A 23945-nucleotide genomic window follows, 5' to 3' on the forward strand; every position below is an offset into this window, starting at 1 on the left:
GTGGCTCCCTCTCAAGTGGTGATAAGGCAAAAAATACCCCTATAATCTGGATAACAGCACCAGCACATTTGCGATCTTACAGTGAATTTGCACCCGTATGATGAGCCTTTGCTTGGTGGTGAAATCCCCAGTCCAAGGGCACCGGGGGACTTTCCGCACCGCAGGGTTTCAGTCTCTCCCGGTTGCCTCCCCAGGCTTATCCCGCCCAGGGGGAGTTTTGAGGAAAAAACCTGGGTTTTCTCGCAGATCTGTACTGAGGTTAGCCGGGATTATCCATTTCCCATTTCTGGGGGCCTCAGAGCCAGCCCTAAAACACAGAATCTCATTCTTTTGTTCAGAACGACTGCTGTTTGCAAGGATATTTCTTGCCAGCTGGATATTTCTGAGCTAAAAGTAGGCTGCTGTTTTATTCATTTAATTTTTTTAAGATGCCCAGCCTGGGTCTTTAATTGTTAACGCCTAAAAGAATAATTAACACCATTCTGTCACGTCTCTGAGGCTGGGATTTGCTCAGGCAGAGCAAATGCAAGGTCGATTCCTTGCAGGCTCTTTTCCCGAGACTTAGGGCTTGTTTGGCGCATTTACCCCAAACCAGCCCGCTGCAGGCGAGGGTGCGCTGCGCCCCGAGTCGCTCAGCCGCTGACGCCCGCCCGGGAGCGTTCGTGTGTTGGTGGCCGTGGAAGTATTCAGTTTATGAAGCACTTTGGGCACCTTGGGGATGAAAGGCACCATTGACACGCGAGACAGGTTAAGTAGGTATTAAATAAGCTCCTTCGTGCTTTTTTGGTTAACCATGTTTGGGCAACTGGTCACTTTACACCGACAGCTACAACTTTTCAAGCAGGATTCACTCTTTTGCTTGTCTTCCCATAGCACACACAACCCCGCTGAGTCTTTTAACTGCCTCAGTAATTGCAAAACCTTGCAAGGCCCCTGTGCTCGGCGTACCAAAGGGCACACAGGCAGCCTGCTTGGGAGCAAAGGGGCTCGCCGGATTACTGGGGAGGAAGGACTTCACGGACGTGCCTGCTTCTGCCATTATTTTCCTAGGAACGCGTAAGGAAAGGGCCGATACGGTAACGCATCGCAGCTTGCACGCTCGGTGGTGCAGCAGCGCTCCGGAAACTCCAGTTCCCTCCGCGCTTTTACTGAAGAATCCGGATGCACTTTAAGAAAGACATCGCAGGTAAGCACAGCGCAGCACCACTGGCACGCTGCGCAGGCTGCAGCCCGCCGCCCGGCCCCCCCTTGCCCCGGGCAAAACCAAACCCTACAACATGCAGGTATCTCTGACACATACCCAAAGCGCAGAACCAAGTGTTTTATACGTCCCCCAAAAGCAAACGCAGACACTCCAATCCCTCCATCCGGCGCATCTAGCCGCAGAGCAGGCTCTAGCTGCACTTGTGACTCCGTTCCCCCCCCCCCCCCGTGTTGCCCTACGTACACAGGCACCACAACTGCTTTTTACGGTGGATTTATGAGCCAGTCTTGCTAGTCATTACTCGATTTGCTTGCTGCTTGGAACGACACCTTAGGAGTTTATAGGCACGCCGATCGCTCAGGCCCCGCTCGCGCGCAGCTCGCCAGAACAGCGGCACCCAGCGCTTTCCCACGCATGGCCTCGGCGGCGTCTTTGGGCTTGCACGAGGGCTGCCGGGCTGGGACGGACCCTCGCCCACACCCCCTGGCCAAAAAAAACCATCCGCCCCATCGAAACGCGGTGCTCGCAACCACGTTGCCCCGCGCGCTCTCGAAGGCGGCGGGGACGGAGACAGGGACGGCAGAGCGCCTTCGCCCGCGGAGCCCCCCTACCTTGTGGTTCTGGTAGGACGTCACCGAGATGAAGGACGTCTCCGGGAAGACGTGGGTGCAGAAGGCCGTGTTCTTGGAGCCGAACGCGTTGTTCTCGTCCGCCTTCACGATGTGCAGCCGCGGCTGGTATTTGTGCATTGAATTCAGAATGATCTGCAAAACAATGGATGCTGCAAGTGAGAAAGCCGAGTTGAAAAAAGAAAGAAGGGAAAGACTCAGCTGTTGGATCGAGTTTGCTAACGGGACGTGCGAGCACGCTGCCGTGGTGCTGCCAAGCTTTAGCTTTGCTTTCAAATTAGGAAAAAAAAAATACATTCTATAAATGCATATGAATCAGGACAGAAAAGCTATCTGCCGTTTAGGGGCCAGCTGTTACACTGAACTTTAAGCTTTTCTAGTCAACTCTCACTTTCTTACTGCTATTGGACAGAGGCAGTCTAGGGGGGGAAAAAAAAAAAAAAAATCATAAACTCTTTTTCTTTTCCCCCAGCTCATGTTGACGCTGCACAAGACATAATTCACCAGCAGACTGGTCCATAAAGATTCCTAATAAATACTGTACTGAGCTGAAAATTACAGAGTTTAGCAGAAGCAAAAAAATCATGGAAACCACAGGAAAAAGAAAAAAGAAAGAAAGGTATTTTTCTTTTATCTGCTGGTCAAAGAAAGCTACCAAAGAGCAGGTTTTCTCCTGCTGGAAGAGGGCCCAGCGCGGACAGCCCGGGCCCCCAGCAGCACTGCTGCATCAGCTCACGCCAGTCGTGGGTTTAGCCGGTTTTAAATGGGAATTATTACAAACGAGGAGACTTTTGCTCCATGCTCAGGAAAACGCTCCCCTTGCTCCAGCCGCTGCCGTGGGCTGTGTGTCCCAAACCCCTTCATCTGGCCGCGCTGCCCACGGTAGCTGGCTGCATCATATACCGCTTAAATGCAGTTTTTATTGTTGACGTTTTCCAGACGACCCTCCCTGCTCCCCAAGAGAGAGAACGAGGAATTTTTGGCATTTTATCAGCTTTGCACCACGTCTGTCGGCCACTTGGCCACTGCTGAGCTGCAGGGAACGGATCTGAGCGGGTCGGCTCGGGCTTTGGGTCGTAGCCGTTTCCGTGCTTTCACGTATCACGTATCACGTATCACGGGGGGGTGGGGGGGGGTGGATCTTTGTAAGATCCCTCGCGCCAACGCAGATATTCGCCGCCGGATGAAAACGCAGAGCACGGAGGCTAATGGGACTCAGCCTGCGGCCGGGGATGTGGATGGGGATGGGGAGCAGCTTTCCGCAGGCACAGGACGGCCGCGCGGGAGAGAAACCCGCCACGTGGGCGACGAAGAAGGTGGAGGCCAAAGCGGAGAATCGCCGCCGTGCTAGCGAGGCCGCAGAGCTCCGCCGGCCCCGCGTGAGCCCCGCCTGCAACTCTCCCCTTTGCTTTTGCTTTTTGCGGCTCCCATTCCCCACGGCCAAAGCTTTACACGGTTGGAAAAAACCCTCCCTCCTTGCATTTGTTTTAAATGTTGTGTATTCGGAAATCCTATAAATAACAACAACAGAAAAAGAAAACATCAAAAAACCTTAGCGGCCTGTGCAAAGTCCGGTGCCAAAAATCCAGACTAAATAGTTTTAAAGGCTGCTGTGGAAAATTGTTCAGTGTGATTGGCTACAAATACACAAAACAAATGTAAATTCCACTCCAGTGACGTGCAGCAGTGGAAATGTTAACTTGAAGAACTGTGTCAGAAATTGCAACTATTTTAACTGACGGGACAGAGCACAACTGCTGCCCGCGATGTTCGTGCAGGATGTGGCTCAGCAGAGCACCTAGAGACTGACCGCGCCACAGAACCGGGATTTTCAGCAACAGCAGCCCATTAAACAGAATAGAAGCTCACTTAAGAGCTCGCAACCTCAATTTCCCCAAAGATGACACCAAAATAGTAATTTTCTATTTTCCCTTGCTTATCTTTTTCACTGTGAGGGCATCGGAGATTAATTTCCAGTGTCAAACATTGCCACATGCATTTGGAAACTACGTTTTCAGACCAAACTTTAGAAAATTTGGACCATTAGCTACTAAAAACCAAATGGTGGTCTGCCTTGGCTTGCTGCTGAAAACTGATATATTGCTTAATGGTATATTGGTTAGAGTGGAATTGATATAATAAAGGACACGGATACAAAATTAGTAAGAAAAATTGAAAACTGGTGCTCCTTAGCCAGGACTGGGACATACAGCTCTAGCAGCTGAAACCTCTCTGCGATGAGCTGAGCTTTTCCATTAGGCTATGAAGACACAGCTCAGCTTGCATGAGATGTGCCCATATGGAGGAGCCTAATAAATACAAAATATATATATTTTTTGTATTAAAAAAAAAAACAAAGGTAAATCAAGTAGATATTCCAACCAGGTTCCTCAAATTAGATGGCTGAATCCATATTTAGAAACTCGATACTGGGCTGACGTCGCGGCGCGTGGGAACGCCAGCTCCACCACGGCGGCACCGCCTCGGCCTGGAAAACACAGCGGCTTTCGCAAAACGAAATGTCTGATTTAAAAAAAAAAAAAAACAACCAAACAAAACTGGACGGTCGCTCTTACACGTAGCCTGAGCTGCGCTGCCGCTGGGGAGCGAGGAGCCGGGGCGCCCTCGGCGCGCGGCCGCCCGGGCGCGTGCCCAGCCATCGCTGCTCCTTCGGCCGCCTCGCTCCTCCACGCTCATCGCACTGCTGGCAGCAGCTGGGACTTGACATGTAATAGAGCTCGGCTGCTTTTCGTTTTTTTCTTTTGGCATTCCCCAGTCAGCAACAAATGTCAAAAAAAAAAAAAAAAAAAAAAAACGGTGTCATTTGCTCCTTCCATTTAATTTTGCTTAGGAAAACATATTCCTTCAGCATGCAGCCTCGCACGCCACTGAGCAATGTCAGCTGCGGGCTCCGAAGACATTTGCCGGTTTGCAGGATTGGGCCCCACGGGCCGCGGCGCCCTTGGGTAGGGGACCGCGTCGCATTGCTGCAACGCAAGCTTGCCTCGCAATCACTGTAAAAATGTATTTACTTTCATATGAAATTCGGGGAGTTGATTTAAGAGAGCTCACTGTTTCTCCAAGGTATCATATGTCATATGATGCAGTGGTTGCTACGGCAACCACCCTTTTTATATTGAATAGTAAATGGCTATGAAAAAGCCACATAATTTTATGGTTGCTCCCAGGGGATCACATAACTAATATAAAATCTCTCATTTTAATATATATTCTCTGCGTCTGTCTTCCTTCCTTCTATTCTTTGCAAAACCAGAAAGCCTTTGCGCTCGGGAGGGACCCGCTCCCGAGCCGGACGGAGCACGCCGGGCCGCGGCGCTGGGGATCACCGCCCCAAAGCAAGGCCCGAGGAGTCCCACACCGCGGTGCAAAAAAGGGCGCCGCAACCAAAGCACGATCTGAAATGCAGCTGCAGAGCCCTCCCCGACACAAGGGGGAAAAAGGGGGGGGGAAAAAAAGGGCCCTGCGTCTGCACCGACTCTGGCCTTTCCCAAAGGCCGGTACCTTGGGAAGTGCCCCAGCCCAGCCGGGTTTCAGGGATGATCCGGATCCGCCTGCATCGGAGCGGGCCAAGGAAATGGGGACGGGGATGGGACACCCGCCTGGGGCCAGGCACGGCTCGTCCCCGCCACAGCATGTGCCACAGGGTGCTGGGAGCAGGCGGAAAACGCAGCAGCGAGGAGCAAATCCCCAACAGGCGGCTGCGCTGCGAAAGCCTCGGCGATGACTCTTCTGCCACCGCCACGGCGAATCTCCGTTAACATTCACCACCTCCAATGGGGTCAGTTGTCCAGGACCTAACTCTTTAGCAGGAAAAATTCAGGAACTCCACAGTTGAGCACAGGCTTCATCCAGTTATCCTGCTCAGGATAAACCAGCCATCCGTAGGGAAAGGTGGGCGCGAAGAGAAGCGTTCCTCCTGGCACTTTACACCATGGGAAAGAGAGAAAGGCTGGAAAACCCTGGGAAAAGCTTCAACGTGAGCGCAGACAAACCGTTCCTTACGACAGGGCCGAAGCTGTGATTTTTTTTTTTTTATTTCTTTTTCTTTTCCTCTCTTCTCCATCCTTTTTCACCTAACGCCAGTTGAAATCCGTGCTGGAATCACTGCGGCCACGCTTCGCCCGACGGCACCGGCGGGAGCAAAAGGCCCTTCTGCAAGCCGCCCCCTTTTACCTGCTCCTCGTGCAGGCCAGCTTCCCATTTAAGACTGCAGGAAGACTTCAGGATCTGCCTCTAGTTAGACTTTTAAGAAAAATCACTGCATTTGACTCATATAAACTCGTAACATCAAAAACATTTAGCAGAAGGGATGTGAATTCTCTTTTCAACCAGGAACGGCACTCCGCAGCGGCGTCCGGCTCCACTCCGCTCCGCTCCTACAGGAGCAAGGCAGACCATGCAAAGCTTCTTGTTGGGCTTTATAACTTATTTGTGCATCGCTATTTGCCTGATCAGCTGTAATACACTGCCTAAAATGGATGGTTCAAACAAACAAACAAACAAACTTTGCATGATATTCTGTTGGCAGAGGAAGACTTAGCGATCTCCCCCAAAAAACTGGCGGGGGTGTTCAAACTTAGGGCCAGACAAAAGCTTTTTCACATTTAAAGCAGACTGAGGAAAAGCCAGTTATGAAAAAACACTGTGCGGTTGAAGAAAACGTGGGCTGAGACTAAGGATGTTGAGCTTTTCTCCTGCTCAAGCCGCCGACAGCGAGCGAGGACAAGCCAGCTGCGGCGAGGGAATCTGCGCCTTCTTGCAGGGGCCCTGAATTTGGGAAAATCCTCGCACTGCACCCGCCGGGCTGGCGTAACCTCTAGGAAACCGCCTGGCCGCAAGGCATAAAACAAACAAATAATAAAAAAAAAAAGCTAAATAAAACGAAGGGGTTTATAAGATTAATAGGACATTAACTTAATTAACTTGCTTGAGTGCGCCTGCCAAGCAGAGACAGAAAAGGGCTAAAATCAGATTAACAGAAAAATAAGAGGGCAACCCCAAGACTAGGGAAAAAAATAGAGTCTTTCAGTGACAGTCAAATAAAACCAAGTGAGCAATTAATAAATATGGGGGGAAGTAACAAAACTCATCGACATTAAAGAGTAAAGCCGGTAAACAGCAGATTTGGGTCAAGAAAAGCAGGAATAATGCTTAAAATGCTATCACAAGCGATGGACAGCTCTAACAGGAGCCTTAAGCTTCAGTAGGTGGCACCTCAGAAAGCAGAACTGCATGTTTTTAGAGCAGAAGCAGGGCGCCGCGGGAGTCAAGACAACCCGGGCGGCCGAGGAGCGGGGTACGGACCAGGCGCGCCGCAGAGCCACGCCGGGCCCCTCGGCGCCGGCCGCCGCCGGGAGCTACGGGACGTCTCTGCTATTCCTCGTCACCGTCGGCCACGCGTTGCCTTTTTTTCCCGTAAGAATATTTTTACGCATTCCGTAGAAAGCAAATGATTTCCAGCTGATGTGGCCCCCCGGCGAGGGCTGCCTGGAACCCTGCGGCGACTCCCGCGCGCTCTCCGAAGTGGGGCCGCGGGCGCCGGCAGCGGGGACCGGAGCGAGCCCGGGAGCGGGACACCGTTTCCTTGCAGACGTGCCCGGTTTGCGGAGCGAAGGCTGGTTCGGCAGGGGCTTCCCCAGCGCTGCAGCCGAGCGTCAGCGCTTGGCGGCACCGGAAAAAAAACACATTTGTAAAACGAACATGCGAGCACGCTCCCCCGCTGCCCGCATGTCCCCTGATGGTGATGCCCGTGGTCGTTCCCATGCTGCTGGGTGGATGGATGGACGGACGGACGGACACCCGCCGCCCCGCTGTCTGCATACGCCAGGCTGCTGAGGAAAGGGCAATGCCGCTCGTGAGCGTTTATCGCTATGGAAATACTTGTCAGGACTCTCTCGATAGGAAGAAACGGGAGTATCACGTCGTCCTTCCGAACGGAGATGCCCCTTTTTGTGCATTTAACCACAGTCGATACTATCTATTAACACTTGATACATCCCGGCTCATTTTTCACCTGGAAAACACAGGGAGCTGCTTCACAAGCAGAAGACGCCGGGAATTCAGGAGAGATGTGCCACTCTCGCGCAGCGTGGTGACATCTGGGGTTTGGGGGCACCTCTGCCTCCCTAAGAGAGCGCGTCTGCAAGGAGCAACCGGCTGCGCCGGCAGCGCCGCGGCACGCGCCAGCCTCCGGACACCGCCGGAACCCAGCGACGCGCTCGGGCTGCCTATCCGTGCGCCCAGCGGTTCGGAAATGCATGAGTCAAGGTTTTGCTCCCAGCTCCGGCGGCTCACGGTGCCGCCTTCGGGTTCCCCAGGCCGGAGAGGGGAAGCGAGGCGAGGGGCTCCGGTGGGCCGGCATCGGAGCGGGGCAGCGGCAGGGCACGCTGCGAGCCATCTCAGGAGCAAAGGAAACCATCCTTGCTCCCACCGCTGGCCCACGGTGCCGAGCAGCTATTGGATTGGATCAGCTACGGAGCTGGGGCACGGACTGACCGAGGAATTCACTGCAATAATTCCAAATTACCGCCTCTCTCTCTGTTAAAGCACGAGCCTGGGTAGCCGAGACCGAGGTCAAGGCTGGGACTGGCCACCGGGCTGCAACACGCCTTCCCTCAGCATGGTGGTCTCCCAAACCGCTGGGATGAGGACAGGGATGGGGATGGGGACGTGGATGGGGATGGGGACGGGGCCGGCAGCCACGCAGGGACCCACAGCACCTCGTCCCCGAACGGGACCAGACCCCCGGCCCGCGGGGAGCCGCAAGAACCGTGTCTCGTTCCTCCGTTTTTTCCTCCCAAATTAAGTGCCTGCCAAAAAATGGTTAATGCAGAAAAGGGGCTACTTAGCGGGAGCGGAGCTCGCTGGCAGCGCTCTCTCCCCCGCCTCCTCTCCCGAGGCCGCCGGCGTTTTCGGTCTGCGCGGAGCCGCGGGAGCCCGGCGTGGGGTACGCCGGATGCGCAGGGGCTCGCGGCACGCGCCGGGAAGCGGCGACCCCGCGATTTGGGGGCGGCGGGAGCGGCTGGAGGCGCCCGGCCCCAGGATGCGGCTCGGAGGGCTGGGGGAAATCGCAGCGCGGAGGGGGCGAGCCGGCGAACAAGCCCCGCGGCTCTTCTGACTGCCGGATTCTGCCCTTTTTTATTATTTTTTCTTTTTTATAGGGAGCCTTAAGGGACTGCAATACCCTGGGAATGCGTCCCTGGAAATGCGGATTCGCAATTCAACGCCTTGGCCACCGCAGCGGCAGCGGGGCTGGGAGGACCCCGAGTGCGCACCGGGGACGGCCGCGGCGGGCGCAACGGAGGGAAAACGCTTCCCAAAAGCGATCCCAGGCATTTCCCGGCGGGACCGGCACCGAGGTGGGACAGCGCACGGGGCCGAGCCGAGTTCCCCACGTCACGAACGGCGCTTCGCGGGAGGAGGCACGGTATTTATCAAAGGGGGGGGCGGGTAGGGAACAACCATCTTCCCTGTTAAAATCTAGTGTGAAAACTGCAGTTAAAAAAAAAAAAAAAAAAAGGACAAAAGCCAGGAAAAGCAAACGTTTAAAGCTGCAAAAGCAGCACTGTGCATCCTGCTCGCTCTAGGGCCGTGTCGAACATCCCGTGCGCTTTACGGCTTGCGCTCTGCAGCATGAACAGCAATCTGCTGAGCTACAGCCTTAGCCAAGGCAAAAAACAGGAGCGGAAAGAAACGACACGTGCGAAGCGACCCGGGCGGTACGGCTGCTGAGCCCTTAACTTTGGCGCTTGCCCGCTTCATGCAATTTTTACTACGCAGCCTTTAACGCAGCTCTTTCTTTGCATTTAACTCCTGCCGCGTTTCTTCCCCCCCCCCCCCCCCCGAAAGCGGAGGGAAGGGACGGGCTCGGCTGTGATCGATCACGCCGGCGCTCAACGGGCCCGAGGAGCCTTTGAAGTCGGCACAGGTCTCGCGGGGGTCAGTGGGTTGGGGCGGCGGGTCGGCCCCCGCCGCGGCCGCCGGTCCTGCGCAAAGCCGGGTTATCGCCGTGTCAGCGCCGGAGCCCGGCCGCCCCGCGCCCGCCGCTGCCGCTGGAGAGGGTGGCGGGATAAAAACGTGTACGAGGACGCAAACCGGGCTGCCTTACCTGTGCCGCCAGGAGCATCCGAGGTCACTAAAATTAAAAGGATTTTAAACCCCCCCGTCTTCCCTTTTCTCCAGACAGTGAGGTCTGTTTATTTTTGCATGTCTTGCAGCTCGGACAGTGCAAACCAGACGGGTCGGTATTTTTATATGTGTTATATAAAGCATCCCTTTGCCTGCAGGGCCCTTGCTGGGGGTTATTAAATCCGCTGGGGTAGATAACCGCGTGCTTCCCGCTGCTGCGCTTGCAATGCGCATGCATTAAGATTTTCCAAATAAAATCCTCCACCTTTTATAGGGCTGCTGAAGCCAGCTTGGAAAACGCCGAGTTTATGCAACCTGCTCCCGCGAGTGCCGCGCGCGGCCGAGGCCGGGCTGGAAACCTGGCGGCGCCGCCTGGAAACGTCCAGGGGGGGTGGAAAAATATTCCCGTCGGGCCCCGCGCGCCCGCCTCGAGCAGGAACGCCTGCGCCGCTTCTCTCTTACATGTCCAAAGGGGTCGAGGTGGTTATTGGTGAGCTTCAGCTTCTGGAAGGAGACGAGCTGCCGCATCCAGTGGGCTCCGGTGGCCGGCGAGTCGGGATGGACGTACAGCCGCCCCGGCATGGCCGGCTCTGCCTTCCCCGCCACCATCCTGCAAACACAGCGGGTGCCCCGCTCGCGTCACTGCTCCCTCCAAACGCCGCTTCCTGCCCCAAATCCGGCCCTGCGTCCCCAGTGCAGCTCGGCGGGCATTCCGGCTGCCAGCCAAGCGCTCGGAGCGGCTCCGGCTGCGCCAGCACAGCGTTTGCTTCCCGGGACACAGTGCTTCCCAGGGCACACTGCAAACCGGGTGAGGAAGCGGCAAAATTGGTTAAGGCCGGGATCGCGCCTTGGAGCGCTCACAGAAAGCGGCTCGCTCCCGCCGGCGGCTGCGGCGCCCCTTCTGCCAGCTCCCTCTTCCCGTGCAGCAAATTTCCCCGATTTCCACGGATCTCAGGGCTAGCTGCCATCCGTGCCCCAGCGGCAGCCCCCGCGTTGCTGCGCCTCGTTCCCCTCTTATAACACCCAATAACAGCGATATTCCCCAAAACAACAAGAGAGGCTTTCCAGCAGCCGTGGAACGAGCAGGGAAAACGGCTCCGGGGCTGGCAGAAGCTCAATTAAACACAATTAACGCATATCCATCGCGTAGGACTTAATGGCTAAAGCACGAGAGGGACTCGGGGTTCGGAGGCCCTCGGCACTCTCCGCTGCCCAGCGGCGCTCCGGGACAAGCGCTAGCAGAAAAGGCGCTTTTAAAAACCAGAGCAGCCCTAACGCGCAAGTAAATCACTGCAGCTTGTTTTTGCAGGACGTCAGCGGGCCGGTTCCCGTTAAAAGCGCCGCGAGGTTTTCCACGGCTTGTCCTGCCGCTGTACGGCAGCGCGCCGCGCCGGCTGGGAAAGCAGAGCGCGGGGAGCCCGCTCGGCACGTTTCGGGGTCAAAGCTGCAAGAGCAAAAGGAAGCCGCTTCTTTACTGTCAAAGGCACGGGGAAGGGAAGACGTATAGGAGGGGAAGAAACGCTGGATGAAGAATAATAAATTAAAAGAAAAAAAAAAAAGAGAGTTGGACCGGGGACCAGCTGCAGGGGGTTGAGCAGCCGGTGCCTCGTCCCGCCGGATCACCACGGCCGGACCGGTGCTCTGCGAGAGCGACCGCACGTTCGTACCTCACAGCTGGGCTCCCAAAACAAATATGATGAGAGAAGAAAGGAATTTGGAGCTGCTGAGCTGGGACCGCAGCGCGGGCCAGGCCGGTCCTTGGGACGCCGCCGGCCGCCGCTTCCCCGGCGGCCCCTGCCCGCGGCCCGCTAACCCGGGCTTGACCCGCAGCACCTCTTCCAAAGCGGCGTCCCACCTCGGCTGCTTCGGAGGTGGAAAACTCCCGGTAGCAGCCCGTTCCCATGGTTATCGCCCAGCCTGCTAGGAGCTTCCAACTTCCAACTGCTCTGGTTCTAGCCTGCAGCCGCTGGCCCTTGCTGTGCCCACTGCTGCTCCGCCACGGAGCCCCCCGGACCTGGGCGCTCGCCGCGGGAAGGGATCTAACGTCGTTTTCCGCGTTCGTACCGCAAACAGTCAGTACGACCGTAATTTTCTTTTTTTTTAAAACAAGAAACATTTCCTTACCATTTATTGTCACAGAACTTATACCGGTGATCATCGGCGGGGACGATGTCGATCAGCAGGATGTACTTGGTCTTGGGGTTCATCCCGGTTACTTTGACCTTGTAGCTAGGAAACATCCTCCTTGTGAAAAGCAAAGGGTGAACACGTTAGCGAGCCGAGCGAAACCGCCTTGGAGCTGGCGGGACCGCGGAGCAGCGCCCCGGGGCCAGGACGCACCCGCGAGCTGCGGCGCCCGCGCCAACCTCCGCGGTCCTTGCCCCGGTGGCGCTTCCACCCGGGAACGCTGCCCACGGCCGGAGCAGCCTGCGGCTCCCCGCCGAAAACACACCCGTCTCTACTGAAGCCGCGAGGCCTGCGCTCGAAGTCCCGTTGGCTTCGGTGGAGACATCGCGATCTAGCCCAAAATGGGGAATTTCGCAAGGAATGGCATTTTATTAAAGGATGTTTTTATGCATTACATAAATAAGGGATATTTGCACTATTAAAGACGGTGTCGCTATGCAGCTACGGCAGCGACATGGGTATATGCAGCTGTGGTCTGATGTTCGGATCTCCTGGAGATCGGCCGGAGAGGTGCGAGTGCTGCCAGGGGTGTCCTCAGGACTACGGACCGAGCGAGGACCAGGGACGGGCACCACCGGGCACCTCGGACCCCCTGGGCAACGCTTCCGCTCGGCTCCACGTTCTCAACCTCCTCCTCATCCGAGAAGAAACCCAAACCCAGGTCACCCAGGCAAACGGGCTCCCCGCGGGCGGGACGCGGCCGGCCGGACCACCCTCTCCCCAAATCCCGACGGCCCCCGCCGAGCGCGGTGCCACCGTCTCCCAGCGCTTTGCTTTTGGAAGAACCGCCCCGTGCGCGTCCCAGATGTTTGCCGGGCAATTAGCGGGGCGGCGGCGGGGGGGGGGGTTCGGCCCGCGCCCGCCTTTGAGGTCCCCCCCCCCGCCCCGCGCGGCCCCGGCGCTCCTGCCCACCCTGCCCTCGGCCAGGTGAGCACCTGTGCAAATACACCGGGCCGTTTCAGCTGGCGAACACACAGCCCGATTCACGCCGCTGAAAAAGTGGCACAAGGAATCCAACCTCAACGCCAAGACCCCTTTTTTCCYCCCCCTTTTTTTTTTTTTAATTTAGGCCTTAAAATTACTTTTCAAAACGAAACAAAAAAAGAGGAGAGCTTGATTACAAAGCAGAAGGGCGACGGACCTGACGGGGCGGCTCCCGAGTCACTCCGGCGGGACGCTCTGCAGCCGGGACTTCTGTGAACATCTAGCTTCTGAATTTCTTTTTGCCCAATCATTTCATACAGCGCAGCACATCCAAGCTGCTAAAGTAGCCGGACTGATATATTGTAAATGTTAAGTGCTTTTTTAATGGCATTTAAAATTAAGCTTCAGCATATGGAGTTCATATAGCATAGACATGCCTGAGTTTATAATGTTCTTTAGTATAGCCCTCTAAAATAAATACAAAGAGCCAAAGTACTACTATAATATATACAGCCGAAATTCTTTAAGGATAACAAATGGGAACTCGCATCTGATTGAAGGTGTTGCTTAACTTGCAAACCGTCGAGTATCTCGCAGTGGTAGCTTTACCCTCGGCAAGTCAGCAGAGCGGGATACCGTGCCGTTTGCCAACTCGCCGCATTCTTTTCCAGGAAAACATGGGGTAGATTTTAGTAATTTGGCTGTGCACGGACATTTCATCATTATTATTAGCTGCCGCATTTTGGTCTTTAAAAAAATATATATATATATATGCGACTAATGTGCTGTCCAGGGACTTGTCAGTTTAATTTTCTTAATGAAAACATATTTCTCAACCCCTTGGCAGAGGCTCATTTAGCAAATATCTCTTTGCAATACGATACAAACACGGGCTGTGTGCTCCTGGTGAGAAGGCGTGACAAGGCGAAGGGCCGCGTGCAGAAAGGTGCAGCCACTGAGCTTCAGCTAAAAAAAAGCGAGTGAGAGCACCCCGTATCATGTCCTGGCTCTTACTATAAGGTCCCGTTTGAAACGGGGGAGCAGAAAAAGCAAGCGCAGCCGCCCGGCGGTGCGAGACCCGGGGGCTACAGTGGGGCTATAGAGCTCGCTGGCGAGCCCTGGGCAGGGGCCAAAAACCTGCCTGCTCGCCCAAATTTACTACGGGTCAATGGAGCTACTCACAGCGAGCGGCTCTTCGCTCAGCAGCGACTTTGCACACGCGGCCCCTCTGCCAAATCTCCGCAGGCAGCAACGCTCTGGCGGATGGGCGTTCTCAGTAGAGAAAGAAGTGGTATTCTCCCCCTCTCCCTCTCCTCCTTTTTTTTGGCATCGGCCAGATTTCCCTGACAATAGCTTGCTTCATCCTCTATTGCTCACGGCTCCGCAAACGCTGAAGAACACCCCAGCATAGGCGAAAAAAACCGCCAGCGTCTTTCCAAGCCCAACTGGAAAAGTTGGGCCCGGGTTTCCAGGCGGCGGACGGGTCCCTGATTCCCGAAACGCCTCCTGCGAGGACGCGGGGCTGCCGCAGGGTCCCCGCTTTGCGCGCGGGAACGCTGGGGCCGGGGCTCAGCTCGCGGCCCCCCCGGAGCCCGACACAGCCCAAGGAAAGCCGGCGGCCCTTTTCCCCCGCTGTCCGGAGACAAGCCGGAGCAGCACAAGGACAAACCGCGGGAGGGGACGCGGTCGCCCCCCTCTCCCGAGCACGGCGGCAGGAGTGGGAACCAAGCGGCCGCAGGGATCGGCCGTGGGAAACGGCCCGTTCGTCCCCGAAACGGCCATCCAGGGAGCATGGCACCACTCGCCCTGCCCGAGGAGGGCTCGCTGGTGCTCACGAGCGCTCCGGCCCCCTCCGGAAAGGCCCGGCAGGCAGCCGGAGGGTGGGAAGCCGGGATGCTCCGCTGGGAAGCCAGAGCCATTGCACGTGCACTTGAGCCGTGGGGCACGGTCAGACACAGCCCAGGCGGCCACGCATCCGCCCGGAGAGTCCCCTCCATCCGGATGGCGGCATCCGCCCGGACAGTCTCTCCTGCAAAACGCGGAGCAGCCCCAGCTCGGCAATGTTCGGAGCCCGTTCACCCCTCGCGCGTCTCCGGCTCCCCCCGGTCCGGAAGGGACCGCGGGGACTTCCCAGTGCCACCGCCACGGTCTTCTCCTGGGCCCCTCCACAACCCGCCGCCGGTTTGGGCGGCCCGGAAAGGCCCCTCGGCCCCGCGACGCCCCGGCGCCGGGAGCAGCCCGGCAGAGCCGCCGGGGCACGGTGGCGGCGGCGGCGCTCGCGAGCGCCCAAAGGGGAAAAGCCGAAGGGGTTTTTACGGCTGCGCGGCAGAGCCGTCCTCAGAGGAAGCGGCCGCAGGAGGAAGGAGGTGGAAATGCGGCCGGCGCAAGGGGCGCAGGCGAGACGGCGTTAAAACACCGCGGTCCGGCGCTGCCGTCCCCGGGGAGGCGAGCGCGGCTTCGGGGGCCGCGCGGGCGCCGGAGCCCGGCCGAGGGCTGGCAGCGCAACGCCACGGCCCCGGCTAAACCCTTCCCTGCAGCTCTGTGCAGATGAAACGTTAACAAAAACAGTAAAAGCCAGGAAAATAAACAAGCAGCACAATTCTGTAGCCCTCCCAAGCTTCAAAGATGATGTGCTAGTGAATTATTTGTTCTGATAATGAAGCAGTCGCTGCTTAGCTAAGTTTATGCTAGGCGCATTTTATCTCTCCATGATATTCACAAATTGTTTTAAAATGAACTGTTAGAATAAGCATCTCTTGTTTATTTATTTATTCTACGACTATCCAATCCCCTTAGCCATGGAGCAGTTACTGACACCGAGCCAAAGCTCCTCTTATGTTCAAACAAAGTTTAATTAATGTGTAATTGGCTGGTTGGATGAGCAACAGAGCGATAAGCGGGAAAGCACTGCTTTCGTTTAAGGCACGAGTTCCCAGCCTGTCGGGCTCCCCGGGCTTGGCCGCTTTGGGCACCTTATCCAGCTCCGTGTGGTTGAGTCCCCACGGGAGCAAGCTCGGTTGGGTACGGAGGGATGAGCAGCGGCAGCGCTCCCAGGGCCAATAAAGTCTCACTTTAGGTGGGGGCCGGGAAGTGAAACGCCGGAAGCCCCAGAGCTGATGGAAGAGCTGGAGATGGTTGTCCAAGGGCAGGCTGCCCCGGGCCACGTCCCTCGCTCCGACACCGACGTCGCCGCTGGTGCTCCCCATGCCCCCCGAGTTGGGCAGGGGTCTGCGGCGAGCCAGGAGGTCACGGGAAACCTGCCAGGGTCTCCTTAGAGAAAACCGCACGGGAACCAGGCCCCGCGGTCCCGGAGGAGCCGCCTAACCCATCTCCTCCTCAAAGGACTGGGCGGGTGCTGCCCGACGTCCCCGGCATCCGAGGATTCGCCCCAGCGGCGTCGCGGTGTCGGACGGGGGTTCGGCTACCCCCGAGCATTTCACCCGGCCCTTTACGGGGGTAGAAACGGCCCGTGGCGCTTTGGCAGGTCGGAGGCTGAAGCCCCACTTTCAAAAGGAGCTTCAATAAGACAAAGATTTCCAAAAACAGCTGGCGACTCTACAATCCCCAGTTTTGGGGATGGCCAAGTAAAGCTACCTTGACGGCACCGGATTTCTAGAAACTCCTGTACGGGGCTTTGGGAAAAGGCGATGTTTATAGCATGTCAAGTTGTGAAAGGATTGGAAAAAAACAAAAAAAACCCACCCAACGTATTTGAAAACCTTGCCTAAAAAGCCCGATGTTGGCTGAAAGACCAACTCCTCAAAAGCGGCTGGGCATGGAAAGACACTTCCAGTGATGTTTTAAAAGAACCGAGCCAGATTACACACCTAAATCCCCAGTAAGGAACAATCTGGCCCCAAATTCTGCTTGAAAATTGGCCATGCCGGTTTACAAACGTTATTCCTTGTCTTCATTGTTCAGGAGAGAAAGGAATGGCGTGCAGAGGCTTCAAGCAGCACATTTTCGTTTTGATGACCCTTCTTATTTTTTCTCATTTCCCTTCTCCTGACAAGTATTTCTTCCACTGACTTAACGCATCTTTAAAAATAATATTCTCTGGGGTAGATTAAAACAAATTTGGGGATGTCAGCTGTTCCTTTTAGCTTTTTAAATGGCATTTCCTTTTTGATAGATTCTTGCTTTCAGAAAATACTTTAGAAGAGATCAAAGCGCTCTCCAACACGGTCCCATTTTCCCAGTGTATTCTACCCCTCCAGTCCCTTATTCCTCTTATCACCCGCGCCACTCCGCTATGACGCTCTGTATACAAAGTAAGAGCAGTTAACTTTGAAGTGCTGGATTAGCCCATGCCAGATCCTTGCCTCAGAATAACAAACAATACAGGTTCAACAGGAGTTCTCATCAGTAGTTCATTTTTCAGCCCCAAATTCACTGTCACTAACACAAGCAACATTGAACTCGCAGTCCATGGCCCGATAGGGGAGATTTATCTGGTGGCAGGACCATGACCTAGCGATGGGAAGGTCAGACAGTTAGGGAATTTTTATATTCTGGAATGGGGAGCTTATTTCTTTTTTTCTGGCTAGCACATCTGATTTTCAAATAAAACATTGTTTCTCACATACTCGAGAACTCGGTGAACTGCAGGGCTGCTTCCCTGGTCCAGAAACGTTTCCTCTCTTTGCTCCTCGCGGCGGGATGCTTCTCCGCCGGTCCTGCTCTCCCGCCGGCGAAGCACAGCGGGAACGGCCCCGGCGTGCCGGAGCAGGGGAGGGACGGAGCGGCCACCGCCGGGGCGCCGCGGCGGCTCGCGGGGAAAACCCCGGGGCGGCGGCGAGCACGCGGCCAAGCCGACGGACATCGTCCCCGGCCGGCGTTTCCCTCACCGAACCGTTGCCCACGGCCGCTCGGCACGGCCCGAGCTCCAGCCTGCCTCGAGGTGAGCGGGGAAGGCTTCGGAAACACGCTGGACCCTGAACATCCCCAAGTTTTGAACAACTCCAAAGCCGCCACCGCTGTTTGCCGACAGAAGCATGTAAAAAAAATCCCACATCCCTGCCTCGCTCGGCTTGCAAGGGCTCCGTCTCCCGTGCCAAAGCCGTTGACATCCTCAGCAGCGCGGCCAGGAGCCATCAGCGTTTGCTCCCGCTCCGCTCGCCCCAGCAGGGTAATTCCAGGACCCTGAATTCAGGACGAAGCAGATCAAACATTCCTCAAATATCTACTTTATTTCCAAGTTTTAAATTGATGGCTCGCATTCCACTGCTGATCTAGGATATTAAATAGGTGGGTTTGCTTTTGGATCAAAACCCTACAGCAGAGATTTTTGTAGCTGCCTCAAAAGATTTTTGGACAAATATTTCCCTTTAATTGTAATGAGAACTGGGCATCCATATGCCCTGCAGAGCCATGGAAAATGTAACTTTTAAAGGATTATTCAGAAAAGAAAGCTGCACCAGCTTAGCCAAAGCATTTATACTTCTTCAAACCTTGATGTCCTAAAAACTAGTTTTATTTTGGTTTACTAAAGCTGATTGGTAACAGATTTTTTTTTAATACTGAAATAAACCACTTTTAAAATGAAACTTGAACATCTAAAGGGGGTTTGAGTCTTTTCCACACATGCGAGCTGCTTTATTGACTTTTTTTTTGTGCAATATTTTCCTACATATGCTTCTTAAAACCTGCTACCATACAGACCGAGGTTTCCTTCGTACCTGTGTGTGCTCTGTATTACGGTCAAAACTGAATTCCGGTGCCCCAAACCCACTGCTGACACTACTGGGATGGTTGTGCTACTTTAGAGGAAACACATATTATTTTCTTTGCAGTAACTGCCACAAAAAGGTGTCCAGGCATCCTGCGAGCCGGTATTTCGTATTCATTAGCCATAAGCTACGTCACACTGTTCGTCCCGGGCAATGTTCTGGATGGAGACCGCACGCTCGGAGACTGGCACCTCAGAAAAACCAGAGAACGGCCAGATCTAAATGAAGGACAACAGCATAAAAAGAAATCCCGAGGCAGGAAGACTAGGAATGTGAAAATTAACATCCTGCAGGAATCAGATGTGGGAGACCTAACAAAGAATTATGAGAGACAAAGCCAGTTTTGCCATAAGGCTCACTAAAAAAAAAAACAAAAAAACCCCCCAACAAACTAACAAAATAAGGTCACTCAGTTAAACAGCACCATGTAAGAGCGAGAAGACGAAACTGGAAAGAAAGGCTTATGAAGAAGTATCATCTCATTTGCCTTCTGCTTTACCCTTCCACACACAACTTTGTCACTGCTGACTGCCTAAAATGCAAAAGCAGAGGCGCGCGCCGGGGCAGCACGGGCGTCCAGGGCCGGGCAGCGCGGAGCCGTTCACCCATCAGACCTGCGGCTTCACCTCCACCTCCTGACACGCCGCGTCCCCTTATCCCACCCCAACGGACGCGTTTAATAGCACCTCACTGCTTGGAAAAGTGCTTTTATTGCAAATGGGAGGTTTTCTGAAAAATTAAAACCTTACTTTTTTGTATATATACATATGTGTGTGTGTACATATATATATATATATATATATGTATGTATGTACATAGGCATGCAACGCGCAGCCAGATGCAAACGCTGGGTTAATTAGCACTTCCCAGCAAGATCAGGCGAACGCGCTGCGAGCGCTCGGGGCGAGCTGCCGCTGCCGCCGCCGCATCGGGGCTCGGTGCAACGCGAGGTTCCCGCGCAGCGAAGCCAGCCGGCAACGGCAGGCGTGTGAAACGGCCAGATCGCAGGCGCAAACGGCGGCAGCCTCCGAGCTCCGCCGCCCTCAGGAACATCTGCTTTGGAAAACGGCAGGTTTGAATTGTCAACACTCGAAGAAATCGCGAAACGGTGGTTTTAGTCTAACTTTCCCTCGGTTTTAGGCAACCCAGCACACTCGGGTACCACCAACTCCGGGCAACAGCTAATTTTTGCATTACATTTAATTCAGCCTTTAAAAACAAATAACAGAAAATTCTCTTGGGTACAAATTCGTAATTAGGACAAACCTCAAATAGGAGGAACAAGACAGAGATGCTGATTTATGTACCGCAACATCCCATCCTCTATATGCTGCAATGTGCAGTATTTTATGTATGAAGGAGGCGAGGGGTTTTATGCAAAGTTCAGGGAACTTTGCTAACATAAACTTTTTATCTTTTGATGATCCTTTTAATATAAAATAATCTCTTTTTTTTTTCCCTCCCACAATGAAGCAGTCAAACATTAAAAAGATAGCGAGTGCATTTTAAAGATGTTTCCACTTTATAAATCAAGCTTTCTTGGCAACAACATGATTTCTATTTCAATGCTGAGCTTGCTGTGTTCTCCTAATGTCTCCTACAGATCAGTCCTAAGAGGGAGTAATAATCCCCCAAAGTAATTCTCAGCCCTAAATTCTCGATAATTTATAGTTGCCTCGTTCTGTGGCGCTCCACAAAAAATGAAACAAATGACTCCCTCTCTCCCCCCCAGCAAGTTATCAATATTTGCCTTGTTTATACAAAAAGACTATTTTACACCATTGCCATGGAATTAACGCTTCCGCTGAGCTTTACATTTCCTCTCCACTGAGTGAACTTGTCATTAAAGTCACTTTTTTGGTTTGAAATTTAAAAATCAGGCTTCTATTCCTTTTCGTTTGTGCCCCTGGAGGTCAGACACACTGACATTTAAGTGATTTCAAGTAACTGCATTCAGGGGCATCTCTGTGCCTGCTGGGAGGGGGATTACAGTCCTAATTAGTGCCTGCAATTAGCTGTTTTCCTTCCCCCCCCCAATGCTAAATGCGAGTACACACAAACCTCCATTACCCATCATTTTTTAATTGGGTCAAGGGGAGGTTTATTATTGCTCCTATTATTTAGACGGCTGGGGCAAAATAAAATCTGTAGTAAGTAATAATTTTCATTTCATAATTTGCATTATGATTAAGTGCGTATTTACACTTTTGTGCTGTTCTGCCTGGACCCGCTAGCAAGGGGCTTAGCAGGGCGCTCGGTCACCAGCGCCGAGCCGGGACCGACCTCGCCTTCGCCGGAGTCAAGTCGGTCGATTTTCCTGCCGTTCTCATGCTAATTATTTTGTGCATTTTTACTTTCTGCTGCTGGAGGGACCGCGGGGGGGTACGGAGCTGGGCCGTCCTGGCTGCCGCTCCGGCCGTGCCGCCTCGGGAAGGCGGCAGCATCCTCTCCGCCGCGGCGCTGCGCTGCGCAGCCAGCGTCTCCCGCGCCGCTTAGTCTTTGGACTCCCTGCTCCCGCCGGCAAAAACGAAGCGACTGCTTGGTTTCATGTTATTCACCAGCATTTCAGCCTTGGGGTCAATTTTTAAAATCTATTTTTTTCCCTTTTTCTTTCTTTTTTTTTTTTGCTGGTACAAATTAAAAATGCTCTGCTAACTCGATGGCGCTGCACTAGTTTTCACCAGCAGAGAATTTGGCTTGCTAACTTGAAAAGGAAGTTTTGTGCATCCCGGGGGCACCCCCCCCATCCGCTCCGTCCCCTCTGCGTGATTACGCGAGGTGAACACGACCGCACCGGCCGCTTCCTTGGGCAAAGAATGCGGGATTGAGCCCTATACACATGGATTTGCTTAAACAATCCACGTTAAGACCTACAAAGAGATAACATGCACGTTCGGGATGCTTAGGGTCTAGAATTTGGTAAAGATATTACACGCCCCGCACAGACACACTCAGATACTATAAATTAAGGGTAAAATATTTGAGGTCTTGATCCTCCAGTCTTACCCGACTTAGGTAGCAGACCTATCACAGCGAACCCGGCTCCTCGCACCGGCAGACGCTGCAGAGCGAGCCCTAAGGTTTTATACGCCAAAATACAGCGCGACAAGGACGGAGTTACCTGCGCGACCGCCTCGCAAACAGGCCGAACGGCAAACAAACTCCGCGGCACCGGGGCGCAAGCCTCCCCTGCGGAGGCTCTAAGGGAATATCTCGGTTAGATCTGGGCTGCAGGTTTACCGCACTGTCCAACCGCTGCGGAGCGGCGCTTCGGGAGGAAAAGAGACGGGAACCTTTAAGCGCTGCAAGCCGCAGGGTCCCGCTCGCCCCCCGCAGCCGCTCCGGCCCACGGGGCACCGCGCTCCTGCTCCCATCCCGCCACGGAGGAAGGAAACCCCCGGCCGCCACGCACCAAGGAGCGGGGACTGCGGAAAAAAAGCTACGGATATATGGATATGTTGGTTTTGTTTTGTTTTTTTCCCCCCTCTGCTGCTTCCCGTTATTTCAGGTATCCTCCTCCACAGCTCCCTGGCATCCTCGGGTGTAAAAACAGCGATCACGGGGCAGGGCGGAACGAAGCAGCTGCGTTAGAATTAAATGGATTTTCATACCTAATTCTGGCAATTTTTGTTTTCCAGCAGCGGGGATGCGAGCCCACTGCCGCAGGAGCCAAGGACAGACATTTCAGTGCCCGCAGCAGGAGCTGCCTATTTTTGTTGGGAACAGCCTGACTCGGGCGCTGGGGACTTTCAGCTGTTTACACGCTAATTTTGCTCCACCTGAATGGCGCGGCGTGGAAAGGGAGGTCTGAGCGGATCCAGGGACCGGCTCCCGGCGAGCCGAAGCTCTCCCGCGAGCTGCCGGGCTCCCTCCCGCCACGGCCCGTGGCTGCGAGCTGGGGGCGTTCAGCCTCAGTAAAAATTTTGTTTGCTTCCAAGGGAAGGCAGAACTTTTTCACATCTAACAGCCTGAAAAGTAATGCCTCTAGCTCTTACAGTTTTGAGATTAAAAGCATATCCTAAGCCTTCGCATTGCTAAAACTTTGGCTCAAAATACCCCAGCACGGGTCTTACTGCACTGTGCAATGCAGTGGGGGGGGGAGTTGCTCTTGAAAAAATTATCAAAGTGGAGCCACTATACTGCTAACAGCTTAAAAAAATAATAATAAAACAAAGCATTACAAAAGAGAATCAGGACTAAATCTATCAGACTGTGAAACATCGTCCACATCTTTCTCAAATCCATAATCTCACTGTCGCCACATTCAGAAAGTCAGTCAAACACAGGCACATTTTACACAGTAAAATGATCTCGCCGAAACTTGCAATGAAAAGAATAATTTTTAAAACGCTACTGACTGCAACAACTCTGTGTTATTTAGAAAGGTTCGACTCGGGGCAAACGGGAACATTTCACACAGATCAGAAGAAATATCCGTTCGTGGTGTATTTTTACTAACCTGCCTGCTTTAGTTATTATCATTTCGGTGCCGGCTTCATGAAATTTCTTCCATAGCTCTTTCTCGTGGAGATAGACTTTGATATTTTCTATAGTCTGCAAAAAACAGAAATAATGAATAAGCAACAAATGAATAAGAAAAAAAAAAATACAAGGGTCAGAAACCGCATGATCCGCACCAACCCCCCCCCCCCGCCCACTGTCAAAAACCAGAGCGACAAACTGCGCCCGGTTTAACTGCGGATCCGCGTCCAGGCGCAGGGATTTTTTTCGCGGGGAGCGAAAGGAGAGAGGATTTCCCTGCTCCCCGGCAAAAAGCACCGGCCGGGAAATGTCGTGCCCGTCTCGGCAGGCAAAAACGCCGCCATGGCCCCGCTTTATTTAGGCGGGGGGGGGGGGGAAATAACGCCAAGCGCCGCCGGGCCGGATCCTGCGCGGGAGGAGCCGCTGCGGGCGGCCGCGCTCGGGCTCGGGCTCGCGCCTCCCGACTTAGCGCACCCGACGGCGGGGCGCGGGGCAAACCCGTTTTGCAGGAAAAAAATAAATAAAGCGGCAAATCCCGGGCAGTTCCCTCCCCGGCTCGTAGCCGAGGAAGATGCGCGGTCGGCGGGGTAAGAAAAGAGGAAATCGGGTGCCGAAGAGAAATGGGGCGAAAAAAGGCGGGGG

General features: G+C 54.3%; 1 protein-coding gene across 1 annotated transcript in view; it reads right to left on the minus strand.

The window, feature by feature from the left end:
* The window catches only part of TBX4 (T-box 4), a 27006-nt gene that overhangs the window by 2801 nt on the left and 260 nt on the right, over positions 1 to 23945 (minus strand). Inside the window, exons 2-5 of the mRNA XM_026071443.1 lie at positions 23281 to 23375; positions 12106 to 12225; positions 10444 to 10591; positions 1816 to 1968 (exon numbers count right to left, since the gene is read on the minus strand). Coding sequence (XP_025927228.1) covers positions 1816 to 1968; positions 10444 to 10591; positions 12106 to 12225; positions 23281 to 23375 — 516 coding nt within the window. The remainder of the gene's footprint in view (positions 1 to 1815; positions 1969 to 10443; positions 10592 to 12105; positions 12226 to 23280; positions 23376 to 23945) is intronic.

The sequence above is a fragment of the Apteryx rowi genome, unplaced genomic scaffold, assembly GCF_003343035.1.
Source record: "Apteryx rowi isolate R43461 unplaced genomic scaffold, aptRow1 scaffold_325, whole genome shotgun sequence".
Taxonomy (NCBI): Eukaryota; Metazoa; Chordata; class Aves; order Apterygiformes; family Apterygidae; genus Apteryx; species Apteryx rowi.